General features: G+C 29.5%; 3 protein-coding genes across 12 annotated transcripts in view; 2 read left to right on the top strand and 1 right to left on the bottom strand.

Annotated features, from left to right (window-relative positions):
• The window catches only part of LOC119669144 (serine/threonine-protein kinase tousled-like 2), a 130,960-nt gene extending 119,046 nt beyond the window's left edge, over window positions 1-11,914 (top strand). For 5 of the 9 annotated variants that reach the window (XM_038078935.1, XM_038078941.1, XM_038078942.1 and 2 more), the window contains 7 exons: window positions 4,595-4,706; window positions 5,992-8,207; window positions 8,278-8,456; window positions 8,521-8,713; window positions 8,792-8,997; window positions 11,335-11,554; window positions 11,637-11,914. In XM_038078935.1, the coding sequence (XP_037934863.1) occupies window positions 4,595-4,706; window positions 5,992-8,207; window positions 8,278-8,456; window positions 8,521-8,713; window positions 8,792-8,997; window positions 11,335-11,554; window positions 11,637-11,897 (3,387 nt within the window). In that variant the 3' untranslated portion in view covers window positions 11,898-11,914. Of the gene's footprint in view, window positions 1-3,522; window positions 4,039-4,131; window positions 4,214-4,366; window positions 4,413-4,594; window positions 4,707-5,991; window positions 8,208-8,277; window positions 8,457-8,520; window positions 8,714-8,791; window positions 8,998-11,334; window positions 11,555-11,636 lie in introns of those variants that run through there. The other 4 variants (XM_038078936.1, XM_038078939.1, XM_038078940.1 and 1 more) reach the window with 4 other exon arrangements.
• Window positions 11,915-11,933: 19 nt separating this feature from the next.
• On the top strand, window positions 11,934-12,488 carry LOC119666362 (putative uncharacterized protein DDB_G0282129). The gene has a single exon (XM_038075642.1). It carries the CDS (start codon window positions 11,934-11,936, stop codon window positions 12,486-12,488), a length of 555 nt encoding a protein of 184 aa, XP_037931570.1.
• A 6,551-nt stretch (window positions 12,489-19,039) lies between these two features.
• Window positions 19,040-20,466, bottom strand: LOC119667178 (ketimine reductase mu-crystallin-like). 2 transcript variants are annotated; one of them, XM_038076469.1, is made up of 4 exons: window positions 20,384-20,466; window positions 19,520-20,328; window positions 19,236-19,418; window positions 19,040-19,161 (listed from the first exon to the last, which is right to left on the bottom strand). In XM_038076469.1, the coding sequence occupies exons 2-4, from the start codon at window positions 20,325-20,327 to the stop codon at window positions 19,106-19,108; spliced, it is 1,047 nt and encodes a 348-aa protein (XP_037932397.1). In that variant the 5' UTR covers window position 20,328; window positions 20,384-20,466; the 3' UTR covers window positions 19,040-19,105. The 2 variants fall into 2 exon arrangements, with proteins under 2 accessions (XP_037932397.1, XP_037932405.1); XM_038076477.1 differs by having other exon boundaries at window positions 20,388-20,466.
• Between the last annotated feature and the right edge of the window lie 2,982 nt (window positions 20,467-23,448).

Raw genomic sequence — 23,448 nt, 5'->3', positions numbered from 1 at the left:
ACTGGTTGTTGGTTTTGTGTTGTTAACGATAACAGCTGTTATTTGAAATTCCAATCAGCGTTGCCAGATTGTGTAGTATTTTTATCTTTATGTTTTTCTATCTATAAAATGTTGATAAGGTAATCTGATTGGATTGCTAAAATTTTAAATAAAACTTAACCTTAGGATTTAAGATAAACAAAATTTTAAATTATATTAATTTATTATAATAGAGTTGAGAATTTTCAAAAATGCCCGATATTATGTACTTCCTTATTTAATAATTATTATCCGTCAACGAATTTGACATCTTTTAAAACAGTTCATATAAATATATTTCAATTTTTTTTATATATAATAAGTGGGATATTAAAATAATTTGAAGTGTTTAAATCTAAGGTAATATATACAGTTAATATAAATATATTTAAATTGTTTTTTACTTTTTAAATATTTTGTACTATATTTTTTATTTCACGCTTTGAAAATGCTTGATATTTTTCTTATGACATACCATATAATTTAGAAATCAAAAATAAAAATCGGTTTATATTGGAAAACAGTGTCCTTTTATGATTTAATATAATACAATATAGAGGTTTTTCAAATAGTAGTGAACTACAAAAACAAAAATTCATTCTATATTATTTTAATTAATTGAATTTTTGACTGACCAAACAGCTGTTTCAGGTATTGCCAAATACCCATCATTAGTGGTCTTGAAGATAATTTTTGTAATACAATATATAAATTTATGTAATGATATAAGAATCAAATTCAATTTTTATATAACTAAAAGTATAGGTATATATATATATATTTATGGAGTTATATGTATGAAAATGTTTAACATAGCCATCTATTCAGTCCTTATTAATTCTATTAAGTAAGTTAATTACAAGTGGGTTAATGGAATTACACAGTCTTTTATGATATTTTGTTGACTGTCTTACTTTTTCAAGCACAGTCAAAATAGCAATAAGTTTAAATATGTTTCGGTACTTCATGAGCCATTATATCGACCTAAGTAATAATCTTAAAGTTTTGGATTAAAACTTTTATAAAATTTCAATACTTAATTGACTAGGTGTGTTCCATAACTCCATTTCTTATGTCATAATATATATGGACATCATATTATATATAATGTGTGCTCAAATATTGACCACCCGAGATTCAGTTGAGTGTGTTATAATTCAGTGTGTTATAATATTAGTAAATGTGAAGAAGAAAGTGCTAACACCTAACCCAGGGTTTACGTTTTCTAGCATTTACTGTCAATATTTATTTAGATCTTTTTATTGATTAAGTATTTTAAATATATTGAAATTATATAGTTTTATGATGACACAGAATTCCTGTATCTCTCATTGGAGCATAGAACCTTAGAATGGTCAAATGTAATCAATTTTAATCAACACTTCTTCCTCCTTATTTCTTCCTTTATTCAATTTAAAAAGTATTTTTAAGAGAACTTATTTAATATTTTAAAATATTCTTGACATGGGTAAAGTATCATTATTAACTGTATTAATTATATATTTCGTATTAAATGTGTGATTTTATTTACGTTAAATATGAATGTTTTCAATAAAGGATATTTAAATAGATGAAGTAATTGGAATTGTAAGCTATAAAGTTAATTGCAAACTAAATGTCATGATTATGTGAACAAACTTTGTATGGAATGTTTCATTATAGTATTATCCATTTTGTGATTCCGGAAGTACTATAGAAGTAAATAAAACTCACTTCTCATTGAGATTTCGATTAAATTTTTATTTCACTATATTATTAGTTTGCACCTTGCCATTAGGTATAATATACAACATTATTCAATTGTTCAACACGAGACATCTCGCAGTACTGGATTCTTTTGAGAACTTTAGTAATTACAAGTTATGACCGAGTGATAGCTTAAAGATATTCCGTAATATATTTTAATGCTTTTAAGGATGAGGATTATTTCCATAAACACGATCCTTGATCGATCCTTGATTGACATTTTCAAAAAAGTGGGTTATATAACAACTTCAGAATAAGTTTGTTGTACTTATGGATTTTTATTGCTCCATATGTGATAATTTAGTTTGTCGCAGACATATCTACCAAGTACAAATATGAGCTTCGTCTCGAAAGTGAACCCGATCTTCAACATCGACACCATTTTTGTAAAAAGTTTGAACAGCTTTAACGCATTCACAGGTTGTTGGACTAAATATTTTGTTGTAAATGACTAATCTGTAATGTGTATAGTGGCAGTTCTGTTTGATAGTGCTGTCAAATCAGGATCATGAACTTGTTTTCACTCATAGTTGATGTTTTACGATGAAACAGATATTTTTTTATCACAATGACAAAACGATATTTTAGTCATATCCAATATCCAATAAGAAGCAATTGCCATATTTTTATTTTATATTTACATATTAAATTTAATAAATTTTAAAAACTAGACTTTGGTATGTATATACAATACATACTAAATCTTTATCAAATTTTTTTTCTTTTCTATTTTTCAATGGTATTACGCTGGCAACACTTAATTTATAATTCCAATTTAAATTTACATAAATTAAACTAATAATTTTTTTTTTGGTGTTAATCATACGAGTATTGACATTACTTAAATTTACACAACTTAGCTTTTAAAGTAAAGATACAAATAATGTTATAATGGTACACTCATAAGATAGGAAATTTTTTTTAATAATAAATTTATTTTATATATAATTATGTACTCATACATCCATATATATACACATATATGTAAGTAAATAATTAAACATATGACTTTGTTTGGGTTTAATTATGTGTTAGTCAAATAATTATCAAAGATTTTAATCTAAAATTAATTACAATGAGAATTGTGCAAAAAAAAAAAATGTGACAAAAAAATTAAAATTATTTGCAAATTGTATTACTTGTCAAAGATATAATATTTACTAAGAAAAATTGAATGCATATCTATGTATATCAAAAGAGAACAAATGCACATTTTCACTTTATATGCCTTCTGTTGTTGGGAAAAGATTACAAATATATGTGTATATATTGCAGATTTGATTTCTTTACTACATAAAGTAGAAAGAGAATGAGAGTGTTTTGCTATAAGATGAACGTAATTATTTAGTTCATCAATAGCTCTCATATGCTCTTTCATACAATTCTTGCATTACATTTCACTAAAATAATAGTTTTATCTCGCTCTTCAAAGAGACGTATTATTCTTTCAGTGTTGTTAAACAACTCGTAACAGCAATTTTATTTAAATTGCTTAAATTAACAAAAATAATTTATAAAATGTATTCTACTTACATATTTGTGTATATATTTTAATTTAAATATCTATAATATAATAAAAAAAAATATTTTTTTTTAAATAAAATTGCTTACCGTATTTAGTATAATCCATATGGTAATGTAAGGGATTTCTCTGATGCAAAACGCAACACTGTTCGTTCACTTGCGTACGAGAGATACATACACACAATGACAGCCATTATATACACCATTTCATTAGTGTATAAAATTTTTCTTTCTTCCTTTTACACTATCGAACCTCTGAACAAAGTGAACGAAGAATTTTGAATAAATTATATACACAAAGTGAAAATACAAAAAGTTTAATACATTTGATAAGTTAATTATTTATCTTTTCTATAATAACAAATTTTTGAAATAAAATCATAAATATAAATTATGAGAAGTGTGTGAAATTAAAAAAATGAATTTAATTTATATATTTCGGCCTTTAAAGCCGACGATGAAACGATGACGACGTGAAAAAAACGATTTATAGCACAAAACAAGGAAAATGAAATAATTTTGAAAATGAGAAATTTATCAAAACTGGAAATCAATTTTAAGATAATTTAAAAATAATCCATTTTCTCAATGGAAAAACATATTTCATTGTATTGTCGTTCTTTCATTAAACAATTTGATAATAATGCAAATTGTGTGCTAATTGGTGAGGAATTTAGTATTAAATATAATAATAACTTAATGTGCTGATAAAAATCAAATTTGCAAAATACAATGCGGCATTTAAAAAAGGTGATCCATTTGTAAAATTATTGAATGCGGTTTATTTTTTCATTTGTTGTATTAAATTAATTTAACCTTGGTGCATCGCAGGAAATCTGTAGTAATTAATTTGAGGTTAAATCATATTCAACTAAAAAATTTTTTTATATTAAAGATGTTCCATTGAAACGGTTGTCGCGAATTGGTAACGGCCATTTTTATTTTTTTGCTCTGCTTTGACATTTTCTTTTAAGTTTGTATGGATTTCTTGTGTACGATGTTCCTTCTTCGTTTCGTTTTTTTTTTGTATGTTTTTTTTTTTTGTATTTCTTTACTTTATACCATCTTTTTAGTAAATTCAGTGTAGTGTTGTAAATTGTGCCTTTTGAATTTTTGTTCCTAATGTGGGTTTATTGTAAATAAAAAAAATTAAATATATATTAACGGACTATATAGATATTAACGTGTAATAGTAGATTTTAGATCTTAACATATATAGTTTAGTTTATTATGTGAATACTATATATGTATATAGTGATATAATTATAATACATACTAATAGGACTCTATACGTTTATTATTTTAGATGTCCGCGGGGGCTCAATTGCATCATAATCAGCCGCAACAACAGCAACTATTGCCACAACAAATACAACAACAACAATTGCAATTGCAGCAACAACAACAGCAATTTTTTCGTAAGTAAACAAAAATTATTTTAATTAATATGAAAACTATACCAATAAAAAATAATAATCCAATTAGAACTGTTATAAATAATGATATAATAATAATTGTTATAATTTATATAACAATTTTATAGCATTATAATACCAATATAAGGAAATAATGTAACTATAATTTAACTTGCTTTCTGAAAGATTGTTGTAAGCAGATCTAAAAAACCCTAAAGAGAGAGTACCTTAGGCTCTATTAAAGACACACAATAAATAGTTTCAAATCCTTTACGCTTCTTACTGCCAATAAGTCTAAGTGGACAATTGGGATTGTACAGCGATAATCTGACCTAACCTATATTCACGTTGATATCACTGCAAATGTCAAATATCATAAAGTTTCTGTATAAAACCTAGTACTAACCTTTTATAGTACAAAAGATCAATCTGGTCGCAGTGCTCTGCTCCGATGGGAGCTAGTACCCTGTTTATTCTTAGTACTAACATCTATTTCGTACGAGAAATTGACTTGAAACTAAGAAAAATATTCTACAATAAACTTTGACATGATAAAAAAATAAGTTTTTTTTTATACGAAAATTTATGATAATTTTTCGTCTGAAATGGATCTTAATACTAGGGTTTATAGTCAAATTAGCCATTTAAAAGAAAAAAAACTTTAAATTTGATATACAAAAAACACGAATATATAAATAATATTATAATTGCAGTTTATTGCTCATGGATTATTGAAATTACGATGCTACAATCAAAAATATAACACAAAGTTAATAAATAAATATTAAATATTCTAATAAATAAATAAATAAATATTCTAAAAACGGCCGTTTCACTCGTCGAGTCTTCGACGTACATGTGCCGTGCCGTTCAGCACTCCCAAAAAGGAGGAGGGACTACACTCCATAGGGGTGTTGGGTTTGCACTCTATGTGAACGACGTTTAATTATCTTTTAATTTTTTTTACTATGTACTAGTCCATTTATGCTTTCTACTTACGTCTTAGATCTCATGGTACACTCAAACAAGCAACAATCCTTCTAAGAAAATTGAATATATGTAATAATAATAATAACATATATAATTATTATCTATATAATCGTTATAGCTAAATATGTTAAATAGTTCAATTAATTGAAATCATATAATCTATTAAAAAAATAATAACTTAATATATTAAATTTTTAATGTTCTTGTGTATAATTTTTAATATTTTTTATAAATTCAACAAATTAAAAATTTCTAGTTCTTTATTAAAACATTTTTTTTTCTCATATTGATTCAACAGAAACTGCCGAGGCACAAACTGATCTTAACCAAACACACATATTTGTAAAATCACGTACAACACATCATCATCAGCATCATCAACATCATCTCCAACAACCGCAGCTACCTCATCAGCAGCTGCAAACACATCAACAACACACGGCACCGCTTCAGCAAGCGCCGAGCGGTGGCCATAGCAGTAATCCTGACTCGAATATGAGTACTGGTTCATCACACAGCGAAAAAGATGTTGGTGACATGTTAAGCACAGCGGGACTACCAAATCAAATCGGATTATTGCCAAATAACGGAGCCCCTGGGGGCATTATGAACAGCGGCGGTATTGGTCAAGAGGGTAACGGTACAGGTATGATGGGTGGCGGTGCTGGAGTAAATAACCAACAACACAACAGTGGTAGTGGTGGGCGTTTAGAAAAATTGGCACGTACACCTACCGAAAGAAAACGTAAAAGAAAAATAGCTCCACACGCTGATGATAGTGGTGGAGGTGTAGCTGGTAATGGCGGTAATGGAGGTAATACTATAAACGCCATCAACAAGGCGACAAAGACTAACATGGCTTACGGCCCTAACAGTGGCACGCAGTCTCTAAACAAAGGCAATTTATCGTTAAATATAGGTACACAGCAAGATCGATGTAATATGCCAGTTGGTGGTAAAAATGCCCGATTATTGCCACCAACTGGAGTGGCTGACAATAAGAAAATCAATGACTATTTTAATAAGCATCATCCTGGTAACACAAACGCACCCATGCGACAGCATACAGGAGGTTCAAAAAGTCCTTCAGCACAGCAACAGTCCCCGCAAGTGCAAACAACTGCCGGCGGCGGGCCTGGCACATATCCAATGTACCCACCTAGTCCTCAAATGAGTGCAGGAGGCGTGCAAACGCCGACGTCTCAACCCCCGCCCGAATTTCATTACAGCAATGTAGCAAATAATTCCAATAAGCAGCAACGGCAGCAGCAGCAACCTTCCAACTCAATGGTTCCTCCACCATCACCTATGGTAGGCGTATTGACTTCCAATTGTTTAGGTGGTAGTGTCGTTAACGCAAATGCTATACTTGGTAATGCTGTAGTAGGTCCTCAACCATCACCAATATCTCAGTCGCAACAACAGCTTCCCGCAACTTCCGTAGCAACATCCGTTCAGCAAACACTTACTAGCGGAGTTACCTCGCAGCAACTGAGTGCTGTACAGATCACATCGTTACAGCATCAGAGCATGATGGCAGGTGTACCACCACCTCCAATGCAAAATAGTACCGTAGCTAAAGCCACACAAACGGATTTATCTTTCCTTGAAATACAGGAACGAGATTCCGAATTCGAATCGAGTAAATCAAAGCTCGATGAAATGACAAGACTGTCCGATGAGCAAAAGTGCCAGATAATCGCCCATCAAAAGCTTATTGATCAGCACAAGTCTCATATCGCCAAGTGTATTGATGTAGTTAAGAAATTATTGAAGGAGAAAAGCAGCATCGAGAAGAAAGAAGCGCGCCAGAAATGTATGCAGAATAGGCTTAGACTGGGCCAGTTTGTAACGCAACGAGTTGGCGCCACATTCCAGGAAAACTGGACTGATGGATACGCCTTCCAGGAGTTAAGTCGTCGGCAAGAAGAGATCTCTGCCGAACGCGAAGAAATCGATAGACAGAAAAAACAGTTAATGAAAAAGCGACCGGCAGAGTCGGGACGAAAACGGAACAACAATAACAATAGTAACCAGCAACAAAATTCCAATTCAAATGATTCAACGAATTTGGCTGGATGCGATCGTTTAGCTGGAGGTGATAGCGGAATTGGCAGCGGTTCCGTCGCTGGTGGTGTAGGAAGTGGTCGTGGGCTATCACGTTCCAATTCTACTCAAGCCGGTCAAGCTCAACTCCTTCACAACGGAGGTAGTGGCACAGTTGGTGGCACTGGTGGTGGCGGAGTTGGTGATCGATTGTCAGACCGAGGTGGCGGCGGGTCTGGACGTGGTGATAATAGTGGCAGTGGTTCCGATACTGCAACGTTCCTTAAACCAGATCCTGTCTCTGGTGCATATACAGCGCAAGAGTATTATGAATATGATGAGATACTAAAATTGCGACAGAACGCACTCAAAAAAGAAGATGCCGACTTGCAATTAGAGATGGAAAAATTAGAAAGAGAAAGAAATTTACACATTCGGGAATTAAAAAGGATACTCAATGAAGATCAAGTAAGTAAAAAAAATTTTATTATAACTTAAAGGAGAAAATTCATCAATTCAATTGTTTTTTTATTTTTAGTCTCGTTTCAATAATCATCCAGTGTTGAATGAAAGATATTTGCTGCTAATGCTACTGGGCAAAGGAGGTTTCTCCGAAGTGCATAAAGCATTTGATTTGAAGGAGCAACGATATGTCGCGTGTAAAGTGCATCAGTTAAATAAAGATTGGAAGGAAGACAAAAAAGCCAACTACATAAAGTGAGTATAAAATGAATTTTTATTTTATTATTTGTATATATAATGTTTCCTGTTCGTCCTTTAGGCATGCCCTGCGAGAGTATAACATCCATAAGGCTTTGGATCACCCACGAGTGGTGAAGCTGTATGATGTATTTGAAATTGATGCGAATTCATTTTGCACTGTACTCGAATATTGCGACGGTCACGATTTGGACTTCTATCTCAAACAGCATAAAACCATACCGGAACGTGAAGCGCGTTCAATCATTATGCAGGTATTACACTATCAATACATTGTGTACATTTTTACACTTTCAACATTATTGTTTCGTTATTTATTCCCTTGTCTCTAGGTTGTGTCTGCGTTGAAATATTTAAATGAGATAAAGCCACCTGTCATTCACTACGATCTGAAGCCAGGCAATATATTATTGACTGAAGGCAATGTATGTGGCGAAATAAAAATTACCGATTTTGGTTTGTCTAAAGTAATGGACGATGAGAACTACAATCCAGATCATGGTATGGACTTGACATCGCAAGGCGCAGGAACCTATTGGTGAGTATGTGTGGGGACTAAGCATGTGTGGAAATATGCTTGGGCGCGTTAAATTTTCATTTGTTAAATGTGATTTGTTTGAAATTTGTTGGGAACTTTTTTCGATTGTTATTTCGATTTTATTTAAATTATTTTGTTCGTTTTTGTCATATAAAAACCATTACTATATAAAACGATCCATCTAAATATTTTAATAATATTCTTCTAATTTTAATATATATTCAATACTTAAACCATAGGTATCGATCGGTGGATATCTGATAGTAACACAATAAAATTATATTGACTATATATTAGCCATTCATTGCATATATTATTTTTTTAAAATTAATTAATAGTATTGGTTCATATCATCTATAGTTTATAAAAGTAGGTTACCGGAACTTAGGCTCCTTGTGGAGCGATTCAATTTGATTATAGTAGATAATTTGTGATACACTTATAAAAGTAAATATTTAAAAGTTACAGTTAAGATTATCCTATTAGGGTAATCTATTATAGATTATCATAGGGTCTGTCGTCAAATCACACTATCTAATGTGTGATTTGAAAATACCTCATTTGCTTGATGGTTCGGTTCTATTTCCGGAATATAGCTTCGAGTACTCTTTAAATTTTCAAATATAGAGGTTTAACTCCACCTGGAACTCATATGTTGATGCGTAGCTTTCGGTCAACCAGTTTTACCTAACTTTTAATCTTAATCTATACATAGAGAATTTTAACTACGATTGCTACAAAATAGTAGTAAAACTTTTAATAAAATCTATACTTTTTAACAAACATATTCAGTTGTGAATTTAAACAAATTCATTAACCAGTTTAAACTAATTATAATTAGAAACAGTATTAGTCATCATAAGTTTATCGCTATAGATAACCTAATGCATATAAGCACCCTTATAAGCTAAAAAGTCTTAATGTCACTTCAATAAAATTTTAATTTGAATGAATTCCCATACCAAAAGGTATGTAAATATATTTCATTTATATTTTTAGGATATATCAAAAATAAAAATGTTTGTAACGTCAGGAAAATTTTTTAAGAATCGTGTTTATATATACGATGATTTATTACAGTAATTTTTAATAGTAAGCATAATTAACAACATTTATTAGAATATTTTAATAATACTTACAACATCACAAAAGTATTATTGTGTTTATTATCTTTATCTTTATTATTATCTTTACATACGGTGCATTTTAAGGGAAGAGACAATAGTAGTGAGTGATTTCGATTACTTGACCTTCAGGAAAACGTCTTAAAAACTACATCCTGGAGTTTTAAATTTTCATAACTGTTTTAAATAGTTTACACCATGTCTCAGAAATCATTGTAGACTTGTCCGCATTGTTTAATAATTATTAATATATTCATCAACAAATACTCTATTGACGTTAAATCTCGTTAAAACCAATTTTCTTCAGTACAACCACAACCAATCCATTAATAGCGCCAAATTGTTTCTACTAAATAATATACTATCGCATATATATCTTATGGATATGTTTGGATAGACGTTTAGAGTTTCTGGGAACATAAATTTAAATTGAAATTTGAAAAATTTACGTTTTGACTTGATAGAGTGGTGACATGATTTAATTTCTGTTAATTCTTTATTATTTATTATTGTAGAAAAGATATTCTTTTAAGTTCAACAACTAATATTAAAAGTATGATAACAATAATTAAATTGTATATAGCTGTGGTTTATGCATTCGTTCTAATGGTAGCACAGCGTGTGCTTTGTTGGTTAAGTAAACAATAATTGATAAAACAGCAGGTTTGGTTTGTACGGTTAAACCACACGACGTCTCTGTTTCGAATTTGTCAGCCGCAAAGGTAGCACTTGCAGTTTAGATAATTATATTTTGATTATTAGTATTTGGTGGGCTTGTGACATTGCGTCCATTGATGGGCTCTTATATCCTATAATTAGACTAATAAATATTTCCAAAACTTAACTACAGATAATAATGATTTGTTAGTACCTAGTTGGTTTCAATATTTTTATTTTTATATAGTTATATCTATATAAATATAGCTGACGTTTCGAAGTTTATTTGACTTCTTCTTGAGGGCTGAGTATTGTTTTAATTAACTTTGAATCTAACTCCTTTAATTAAAATAAAAATTTGTTGGTTTGTCACTATTATTTATTTTCTTTTAAAGCGTAGTACTAACATATAAAAAAAAATGTTCCGAAAAATATTGTTAAATATTTATAGTTAAATATTAGTACTAGGCTTTATTTAGAAAGTAGTTTTATCGTCAAATGTGATTTTAATAAAAAAATTTGATAAATATAACTAATGTTTAATTTTTTATTTTAGGTATTTGCCTCCAGAATGTTTTGTTGTTGGCAAAAATCCACCAAAAATCTCATCAAAAGTAGATGTCTGGAGTGTAGGGGTTATATTTTATCAATGTCTATATGGTAAAAAACCATTCGGCCACAATCAATCTCAAGCAACTATACTTGAAGAGAACACAATACTCAAAGCAACAGAGGTACAATTTTCCAATAAACCGACTGTATCAAATGAAGCTAAGGTACGTACAAGTAGCATATGAAGATCCATATTCGACAATTCACTAACGAATGTAATTTATTTTTTTTTTTTTTATTCAATAGAGTTTTATACGAGGTTGTCTCGCTTATCGCAAAGAAGATCGTATGGATGTATTCTCCTTAGCGAGGCATGAATATATACAACCGCCCGTACCAAAACATGGACGTGGTCAATCACTAACACAACAACAACAGCAGCAACAACAACAACAGCAGCAGCAACAACAACAGCAACAATCTACAACATCACAAGCCAATTCAGCAGGACAAACATCATTCTCAGCAGGCATGTTCGGTAACCTAAATCAGTCAAGCTCATCCTAGCTGCAAATAAAACGAAACTCAAATTCCTAATTACTAATGCTGATTGCAACTAACAAAAGTTCAAGCGGTAAAGAACAACAAATGGAAAGACAACCGTTTATACGATGTCAACAGCAACAACAGCAGCAACAACAACAACAGCAACAACGTAGTGAGACAACTGAAACTCAAGAATTCGATACCATAATTGAAAGCAAAATATATCGAAACAAACAGACTAGAACGAAAGCTGCAAAAAACATTAAAATATATCAAAATTTACAAATAGTTTCTTATAAAACAGCAGGAGCGGCGGCGGCAGCAACAGCTGCAGAAGAACAACAGACAAAAGTACAAAAACAGTATCGCAAGCGTGCTTCTTCTGCAACAGCAATGCTAAATAGTAATAGTAAAGTGCATTGCAGGGCCACTGAAGCAAATAACAAAACTTACAAAATGCAAAAGCAAACAAAACCAATCAAAAGCAAACCAACTAAACAAAAACAAAGCTACAATTCAATAAACATGGAAGCCAACGATAATTGTAATAATAATTTGTATGCCTTCCAAAATGGACCTGGATCTATGCATACCAGCCATTATTGGAAGTGATGATAATCGTATAACAAACCCAATAAATTGCAGCATAAATGCATAAATGCACTGCCAATAGAAAATTCATGTTAAATAAATATTGGACATTGTTGTTGTTGCTTATATACAAAAATCTCAATGTGAAGAGCGGCGCATTGGGAGCGCTTCAACTGCATTCACTCCATTTGATTATAAATTGTAGGATGGAAAATAAATGGCTTAGAAGTTTCATCTTCATTTATAGCTAAAGCTGTAAAACTGTTTGTTGTTGTAATGTATATAAAATAAATAATATTTATTGACTGTTTTATAAAGTTAAACCAAAACACTATAGTAAAACAAAAACAAAAACAAAAACAAAAAACAAACAAAAAAAATTCCATAAATATTTTAGAGCGATAAAATTAATGTGATAATGTATTCTGAATTTTATTGTTAATTAACATTCGGAATATTATGAAATAAACAACATAACATGATAACATGATAACATGATGAAAAGGATGGATGGTTAAAGTCAGAAACTATGTTCATGAAGAATAGAATATCTACAAGTGAAATATCTTTAACACTAACGCGTCTTTTAAATAAAATAATTTTCAGGGTGTTTGTTTCTTCTAGACAAATATAATAACAATAACAACAACAACAACATCAACAACAACAATAATAGTAGTAATAACAACAACTAAGAACTCATAAAATTCTCTACATTGTTAATAAGTTTTTTCAAATTTAATTTTGTTATGAAAAAAAAAAATTGTTTTAAAAGTTTGCATGATTTTGTTTTACTGCATTTCGTATTAAGTTTATTTAATTTAATGCAATTTTTAAATAGTAAAATAAATTAAACAAATTTTATGAAAAATAGAGAAAGAGAACCCAACTGAAAATTTAATACAAATAGAAATATTTAAACCAACAACCATTGAAGGATTATTTAAACAAAACACAAGTATAATTAAAACTATATATACATAAATATATATGAAAGGCGACAGTACATTTTGTGGTTAGTCTAAAAACTTATTAAGTACATAATTGTAATTAAAACAAGTTCAGAAAAGAGAGAAACTTTATAATAAATAAAATAAAATAAAATAAAATAAAGAAATTGAAATAATGCAAAGAAAAAATTAGTGTTAAAAAATTAAATTTTATTAGAATTATGCCTACTTCTTATTATAATTTATAATTATAATAATGCAAAATATATACACATATATAATAATTAAATAACTTTAAATTAATTAATATTACTATTAAAACTGAAAAATAAAATTTTAATATAAACATAATATATATATACATTTATGTATATATATATTAATTAATTTATAATAAAGAAAAAACAAAAAATCAATTGAACAGCAAAGAAGTAATAGTGTTATAACAAAATTCTAATTTCCATAAAAGTAATTCACAAACAAAAAGTAACTTTAAAAATAAAACATAATTGTAATAATTAAATAAAAATTCTTTAACTTATTTTATGTTCATGAGAACAAGAAAATTATCTCTGAAATCAAAGTAATAATAAAACATTTATAATTGCAAACAAAGACGAAAGCAAACAAGAAAAAAAAACAAAACAAAACAAAAAATAAATAAATAAATTAAATATAAAGAATAAAATAAATAATAATGCAGGTTAGATTTTTGATGGGTTCGCTTCAGTGTTTTTGCAACAAAATTAAAATGGATAAATAAAAACAACGTTACTCCTTTACTTCTCAGTCGGGAGAAGAATATGTATATAGACTAAAAATAGAAAAAATTCGTGTTTTTTCGAAACTCTTTCCTTTTATATTAGTTTTTTAAGTTATTATAAAATTGTAACTATTACGAAAATATTTACTTTGTAAGCAGTTTTTTTTAAAGAAAATTTTTATTTTATATAAATATTTGTAAAATGAGAATCAAAACAACATAAATTAAAAAAATGTTTTTGTTGTGTATGCGCGATTTTGTTTCTTTTGAAACTATTTAAGAATTTTATTATTAACTTATATAAGTTATTCAAAATACTAATCATTTTGATCATTTATAATTGAATGAATGTTGTTTAAGCTTTTTATTTTTATTATTTTTAATTTCATAAAAATTTTTTTTTTCTCTTTTAAGTTGAAAAATCATCAGATATACAAAACTAACTACATACCCATAATTAAAAACATTAATTTGATTAATGCTGAATTATATTAGTTTAATTTAATTTAAAAACTAAGCAGCAAATATATAAATCTAACATTAATAATTATAAAAATAAAATAAAACAAAAATATAAAACTAATTACAAAATATTTGTTGAGTATTTTACTATTATTATTATTATTATAATTATTATAATTATTATAATTATTATATTATTATAATTATGACTATATTAATTATATATTTATAAATATATATAAATTAATAAATTACCATTTAATATATTAAATATGAAACGAAAGAAAATTAGTTATTATTAAATAAAAAGCTTAAATTTAAAAAATAAAATAAAGAAATATTTAACGAAAAACAAAATCACATATAAAAACAGTTTAAATCTAGAATAATAAATTTCAAATTGAAAAAGAAAATCAAGAAGTTATATTAAATAGTAATAAAATCAATAAGTTATATACTTAAAAAGAAAAAATGAAAATAAAATTAAAAAATATTAATTTAAACAAAATTAAATGAAGCATTTTTATTTCTTATTTAAGCGAAATATTTTACATTTATATAATATATTCTTGAAGCATATGTTCCTAACTTATTACTCACAAATTAATTTAAATAATTATATTCAAATATAGTAAGAAAAAAATTTATTTTGAATATTTATAACTTTATAGGATTTTAGTTTTACAACTAAAAGTGCCCTTCATTGATCAAATTGAAAAATAATTTTTTCTTTAATTCTAAATAATAAGTATTAAGTGTCTCATCGCAGACAGACGTGTATACAACTTTAGGAGGCTAACAAAAAATAGGTAATTACTCCTTAAACCAGTGTTTTAGACCAGCCCATAGCCGGACAGTCGTTCAGGATATTCTTGATATCTTGACATCTTTGCGATAAGTGTAATAACTTGTAGTAATAATCCATTTATTATGTCGATCCACATAAACAAATGAAACGATACAAGTGCAGGAATAAAATAAGCAATTATATACATACGCTTAACTTAAAGCGTATGTCGCTATTAGATAAGAAAGGAGCGAAATAGGAAATCACCTAGGATCTAACCTATTGAATGATTTTTATTGAATGATAATATGGAATACTACCTTCACTAGATCGTGATTTTTCTTATTCATCAAAACTCTACAATAAGAGGATAATACATATAAAAATTCTTAGATAATACTAACATGAATAAAAGGTGGTTCATTTTGTCAGGAGATAACACATTAACCACAGTTTTACATAAACAATAACACTGATCGAATTAATTTTCTTCTTAATGGCTTACCCACTTCGAATGTTGGTTAACATGATTTCTATTCTTAACTTGTCTATAACCTTCCGTACGAGTGATCTCACTTTATTCGAACCTCTGTCCTAGATTCATAAGTCACGATATCTTTCATCTTCCCAGATTCACGTCTTTCAGTAATTTTTACTTTCATGATCAATTTAAGCGGTTTCAAGTATCAGTCGATAGCACCATAATTCGAATTCGAAGTCTAGAGGGGGATGGGTGTTATTGACAGTGTTGACTTTGAAACAATGGTAATCAGAAAGTCCCTTGGTTAAGCAGTGCAAGAGAAAAAAAAAGATTTTAAATGGACAAAGTAAAGGACACAATTCGTCTTTTGTCGTTTGAAAAATAAATAATCGACTGACCTACTAATTTTTCCAAACGTTCATTACGTATTTTACGTTAAATATGAGGGGCAGTAAAATTCTTTAAATTGTGAAATGAGGGGTACCACAACAAATATTCAGAAAACTGCATTACAGTATTTGAAATGAACATACTTATTAAATTGAGTTTATAGTGAACAGTTGTGAATGCATTAGAGGTGCAAAGAAATTAGCTATAGAAACAATGGATGTCTTGACTAAAGATATGTATTTGTTGGTTTTAATGTCTGACTTGAGTAAAGTGGCCTTTAGACATCAACGCGCGTTGACAAACACACGAAGTCTTCTCTCTCCATTACACATTAAATTTACCAACAATTTTTAAACACGCCTCCAGCAAACAATGCAAAATTTGTTCACTCATCAGTATTAAAGCAATCGCTGAAGTGTCGACAGCGGCTGCTATGCGTAATTTCCTTACGAAAAATGATGACATTTAATTTATAATTTTAATTTATATATTTATATTTATTTTTATGATTTCAATTTATATATTTATTTTTATATATATTATATTTTATATAATTTAATTTTTTTTTTTGGTATTTTTTAATAACAAATTTTCCGTAGGTGCACAATGCAATTAATATTTAAAACAAAATTTTTATTGTAATTTAATGTTTGGTTATTTTTTTTTAGCCCAAGGTTATTAATATTTTAATTCTCCTTAATAAAATGTTTTGGAAATTAAAAAATTTTACCTAGGTAGAAAATATAAATATTTAAAATAAAATTCATTCATATTTGCAAAGCATCGCATGCTAACGACAAATCATGCGTGCATTTAAACGATGTTTACGCTTCCATTTCTCAAAATAAATAAAATTTTGCATGCCGACCAAATCCGACTGTATATGCAAAAACACGAACATGTTTGAAGAAATATCAAAATTTCTTGATTTTCGTCAACACATTTCTTAAAATTTCAAATGTTACTATTACACAAACAAATTTCGCATTTCACAAAGTAGGAGGAAAAGTAGGAGAAAAAAAATTCTCATGTGAGAGCGATTTTTTAGTATATTTGTTGTTTTATCTGGGGCGTGTTTAAAAAATTTTTAAAAAATTGTTTGTGTAATGGCAAGCGCGCGTTGACAACGAACGTTGCTGTCTAATGGGCCCTTAAGATATATGTTCAAACACAATTAAATTATAAGTCTCGAACTGGAATAAGACAAGATCACTGAAAATGTTATAACGAGGAGAGACTATTAAAACAGAAAATTTTATTGGATTACATGATGATTACATAGACTGGGATGAGGTGTTGAACGAAGTTAGAAGATGGTAGAAGGTTGAGATGGAAACGCTATGGGTGTGGAGGAAGTGTTAATCGAAACTAGCCTTGGTTAAGATGAAAAAAAGTTTGTCACTTCAATGTATCGGAGCAATAAAACAAAATCATAAGGAGTACCATTACGGAAAGCAGTATTATCCTTTAACAAATTTCTCAACCGATTTTTTTTAAAAATTGATGTCATCATCGGTTTCAATTAATCGGATTGTGTAAATTAAAAAAACACGAATTAAAACAAGTTTTATTATATTAGACACTATTAAAATTGTTATTTCATGAGTATCATGAGTATGATAATAAATAAATGTAAGAGTATGTCAACCCATACTTCTAGATTAAGAATAGGATATTGTCCAAAGATGACGCAAGAACAATCTTAATAGGTGTCAAAATAACAAATTTTCTTTTTTTTGTTTTTATTCAGGTGGTCCGATTAATGTATGAACTCTGTATGTACAAATACATACGAGGAATGCCTTTTAAGTTTTGAGAAGTCAGCCCATAATATTGAAAGTAAGGTGGTTAATTAGTTTTCGATTATATTTTTCGATTCGATTGACTCAACGGACTGTTTGGGCGTGGAAAAACGCTCGTCACGCATTTTTTTCTTAATGTTTGGGAACAAGAAGAAGTCATTGGGAGCCAAGTCGAGACTGTAAGTCGGATAACCCATCAATTCGACATTTTTATTGGTCACAAACTCATTTGTTTGTACTCATGTGTGCAAGCTCGCATTGTCGTGGTGAAGGATGGTTGTTATTCCTCAAATTTCCAAAGGCTCACTATGCAAACCCTGAACAGTGGATTGCTGTTTTCTTTTGGGCTTATAGGCTTAGATCCAGCATTTCGTTGAACAAATCAGTATGTGCATTTTTATATTATGGGAAATCTAACTGGTACAAATATTTTTACTAGTTCTACTAATGCTCAAATACGCCTCTATCTCTCGGTATGTAACATCGAAAATCATAAAAATTCATCGCACGAAAATGTTCATTATATAACTCCATTTTTTCGCAGAGACACAATTTAGAATGGATGTAAACAACACAATAAACGCGCGTAAATTGAAAGGTTGTAATGATATTAATTCAAAAAAATGTCAAACTTTCTAACAGATTTATCAACATTCATCGAGCAATACTGAGTGTTGCCTACGCCCAAGACTTAAAAGGCTACGTAAAAAGATAGTGTCTATAGTTTTGTTGGCCTTTCTGGAATAGATGATGAATTGTTTAAATAAAAATTACAATAGTTACCTATTTTGTTAGTTTGCTTTATTGAAAAGGACACAGTAGAATATGAATTTATCATGCCTGTGATCAAATTTTAAATAAAGAAATTTTCTTAATACACTTCAAATTTGTTTAATAAGCCCTTGAACTGGATTTATTTCTTGAAAATAACAATTTAGGAAATTGATGGTCTTGTCTACTCGCTCCATCACCTTAGCTGCGGTTAGTAAGTATACGCAAATATTTATCTATACGCATTGTACACAATGTGTGCAACGGGTGCGTCTTCAGCCGCCATTCCTGTTAAATATCAAATATCAAATAGACATTACTGTCGATTTGGAACTCGTAACGATTATTAAGATAATACTTACCCATACATTGAAATATCGTTATACCTTCTATTGGTGGATATTCCATTTCTTTTATGACTTCTCCCACCTCGGCAACTATTGGACCAGGCAGATTTTTTATTTCTTGCGCGTGTGCTCTTGAATCCGTATAAATAGCTGCTTTTTCATAAACATCTCGACCAATTTGTCCATACATGCCAGCCGCTGTTATGGAATGAATATTACAATTATTTTTAGTTTTCAAACGAGTATAAACTTATATGTAAACCTATGAAGGTATAATAATTTGTTATATCCTCACTAACCGTTAATATGAACTGATGGCTTAGTTATCATGTCAGCTGTCAATAAAGGCTCACATGAGTCAGTACACATGCATATAACGTCTGCATCGCTCACAGTAGTTTGGACGGATTGTCCAATTTTAATATCTACGTTCGGTGCATCCGGACAAAGTCTCTTAGCAAGACATTTTGCTTTTTCTATATCTTCGTCCCATAAATATAGAGTGTTAAGGCAGAAGGTCTCGAGCATAGCAAGCGCATGCACATGCCCTTCCACTCCAGAACCAATAATGGCCAGATTTATAACACGATTTTCAGATTTACCGAAACGTCTATAATACAAATACCGTGTAGCCACAGCCGAAGCAGCAGCCGTACGCCAAACCGTAAGAGTATTCGCTTCAATGATGCATTCCAAGCAACCGGACCGCACATTGTAGAATAATATGTGTGCCATTACGTGCGGCAATGGGCAAGGACAACTTTCATTGATTGGAAAATTTGTGACACACTTACATATTAAAGTGCTAAGTTTAGAATCCTGTTGGTTTGAGCATCTTTTCTTACGGTCTGTTGGCTCTAACTCCCAATCGCCCAAAAATCCGGGCATGGCAAGTAGGTAATTACAACTATTAAAACCTGCCTGTGTGAAGATGCGTGCAGGTTGTATGGCATAGGGATTTTTACTTCCGCAGTTGCTTGCTGGCGGAGCTGGTTCTGGCTTTGAGGAAGCGGCGCGTATTCCTTCTTCTACCGCTTCAATTACTTGCGGCCATTTTAAAACTGCAATAACACGGTTTTCATCTATAAAACGTGGTATGTGAGACATCCTAAAATTTGAAAAGGATCAGTGTCACAAAAACTATAAAAGTATTAAAGAAATACTTGCTGGATTGATTTGCGGCATAGGAAATGGAGCAGAATAGACGAATTCCAATCTTTTAGACTTCTGAGGAATTTATTGTTTAATTTTTACAACTTAATTCAAATTAAAAATTTTGAAGTTTTATTAATTTTTCTATGACGATTCAGTTTTGTTAAGAATGTAAGAGTAAAAGTATAGCATTCGATGATAAGATAATAAGTTCCGAATTTTTTAATGCTCGATGGTCAATAATACAATAGAGGATCTTTAAGTATTTATTTTTTACAATGGAAAAGTATTCTCTCTTTCTGTTAATGAGCTGCGTGCAATAACAAATGATGGATCACTTGCTCAGTTACTTGGTACTAAGCATACCAAACTTTTAGATTATACCTTTAATATACCTTTAAGTATATTAATACTCATACCTTTAAGTATTTACATATATTAGTTTTTGTTAAATTATCGGAACTGATTCTTGTAAAACCCATTGATTGCTCTTTGTAAGAGATACACTAAATATTATTCCGGTCCATGTTTTTAATCTACTACAATCACATAAATTTTCTTTTGGTGTATTGGTAGAACTACATTATTTTATTTTTATAGTATCCGAAATAAATGAATTTAAATTGATAAATTAATAAAATTAAATTTAAAATTATAACCGTATTTCTATTTTTGTAGAAAACAGCTATGAACGAATGTATTTCTTTCTGCGAAACTCCAATGTGTACAGTGATTTGTATTGGTCAGCGATCGCATCTGGTCTAGACAATAACTAGTAAAGAAGTGTTCTAAATTTTGTTTTTTTTTAATATTTGGGTTCAAAAGTGTGTTGTGGATTTCATGTTATAGTATTATCAGAAACTATATTTTTCATAATTAACGATTTAAACTTCTAATATGTCGTTTAGTGTAATTTTATACATATATACTTCATATAATTCGAAACAAATTAATGGAACTTGGTTAAAAAGTTTTGAAGTATTCGCTGTAAAGCATGAACCTCGCTTCATCTGACTAACATTCGTTACGGGGCTCTGTAAAAGTCCCTTAGTGGTAAGAAATTGGCCGACCGGAGAGCCAGTGAAAATCAATTGTTCAAGATTTTTGTTGGAATAAGGATGCTATCCGAAAAATTAAAAAAGGCCATAAATAAAAATGACCAAATAAACTTTATTAAAACTAATGACGGCGGATATATATATCAGATATATCACCCCATAGCTCAAAGATTAATCATCAGATTAATCAGTCAGAGTTGGTAATTAATATAAAATAATTAAGTTAAATTTTAAAAATCCTCAAAAAATTCAAAAGAAACAATAAACCACTTCAGCTCTGGAATGGTGACATGTCATGCATACATTGTTTTTTAAAATGACTAATTTTCATTGTATGAAGAATTATAATAAAATTTTCCAAGTTCATTTCATTTAAATTGAAATAGAATCGCTGCGCCTGGGAGCAAAGTGAGATATCATATTAATCCAACAATGGAGTTGGAGTTGCTATTAATTTTTCACTTTCTTTGCCACAAACTATTTTCGCAGTCCACAGTCTATGTCAAGATGACAGAAGATTGCTAAAATGGAGCAGAAAATGCAGTTTTCTTATCGAAGGGCAGATGTGTGCATCTGTGAATATACAAGAGGTTTTGCTCATATTCATATCTCGACTATGTTATGAATTAAATATTTTCCCAAAACCGCACTAACGAACATAACATATGCAAAGGGAAAATGCGTGAAGTGCCGAAGAAGCCGCAATCCACAAAAGCTACTAAGACAATAACTTGAGAATGGAAGTTTCCCACTGATGATGGCATTTCTTTCGATGGCAGTGAAATTTTTTTGATTTGACGAAGAAAAACTGTATTAATTACACGCGATTGTACTTTGGTTTAAATTTGCACTCATCTTCATTTGGGATTTCGGAAAAAAAGTTTGCAAAATTTCTCCCTAGCAGAAAATAATTAATACAAAATCAAAAGCGCATTTTGAGAAATGCATTAGACTTGTAGAGAAATTTATTCCATTGAAAAATTACAATTAATTTTAAAAAAAAAACAATTAAAATTGAAGAAGATGAGGTATCATAACACTCTAAGTAAGACAAAACATCTGTCAGTCTGGAATATCACAACCACTACAAGGACTTGAGTACGATTTTAGGAAAAAATTAATGAAGTTGAGAAGACGAAAAATATTAAGAAATTTAATTAACTCTAATTTCCACATTTTAAAAAATTGCTTACTAAGCAGTGTATGTCAGCACAGACACAAAAACTATCTCAGATCAGATATCAGAGATCATTAAGAACCAAAAATAGTTGAAAAGGGTGACTTTTAATTAGGAAAATATTTTTTAAAATAAAACTTAAGCTGAATTATCTAGTTTTGACATATTGTTGAAAATCGATCCTTCGTAAAGGGAGTAAGACTATTCCTCCATTATAAGTTTCATTTCTAAATATTATAAAGTGGTTTAGTTTCTTTGTGGTCTCGTTGTTTTTTTAAATGGGAGCATCTATGGAGAAGTCTATTAAATTTGTCTTTCTTGTACGGATATTGAAACAATGCCTGGAATGGTAAGTGAAATTTATTTCTTGATGATAAGAATATATAAAACGGGTTGAGTTTGAAAATTCAATGTACAATAAAATATTTCGGACCATTTTAAATATTTTTATTAAATAATTATTATTTTAATTTTGTTTTCAAAAACACTCACTTAAATAATTCCCTCCATACACCCCTCGCCGATAATGTTGTTCTCCGACACATAGATCTAGAACATTCCAGCTATTTCAAGCTATTTGCTTTGACATTCTTATACGCAGCTGTTTTAATTATATGTTATTAGTGAAAACTGTAGTAGTTCTTTACCGCTATAGATAAACTAAATCCAACCAGTTGAATTTAAATAGTTTAATAAATTATTTGTTTTTATTGATGGACAGTGTGATAGATTGTCAATAAAGAACTTCCGTAAAATTATATTCCTTCTATTAACCAGGTTGATCTTAATGTTTTATATGTTATGAGTGACTTCTATTTATTATTAGTTAACTGCATAAACT

The sequence above is a fragment of the Teleopsis dalmanni genome, chromosome 1 (assembly GCF_002237135.1).
Source record: "Teleopsis dalmanni isolate 2A chromosome 1, ASM223713v2, whole genome shotgun sequence".
Taxonomy (NCBI): Eukaryota; Metazoa; Arthropoda; class Insecta; order Diptera; family Diopsidae; genus Teleopsis; species Teleopsis dalmanni.
Note: the sequence above shows the minus strand (reverse complement) of the source record. Positions and strands in the feature narration are given on the sequence as shown.

Bases quoted from the DNA above. Each gene is read 5' to 3' on its own strand.
- LOC119666362 (XM_038075642.1), top strand. From the start codon at position 11,934: ATGCTGATTGCAACTAACAAAAGTTCAAGCGGTAAAGAACAACAAATG.
- LOC119667178 (XM_038076469.1), bottom strand. From the start codon at position 20,327: ATGTCTCACATACCACGTTTTATAGATGAAAACCGTGTTATTGCAGTT. The intron at 19,419-19,519 runs GTTAGTGAGGAT...ATTCCATAACAG, and splicing joins GCCATCAGTTCATATTAACG to CGGCTGGCATGTATGGACAA. The intron at 19,162-19,235 runs GTAAGTATTATC...GATATTTAACAG, and splicing joins AACGATATTTCAATGTATGG to GAATGGCGGCTGAAGACGCA.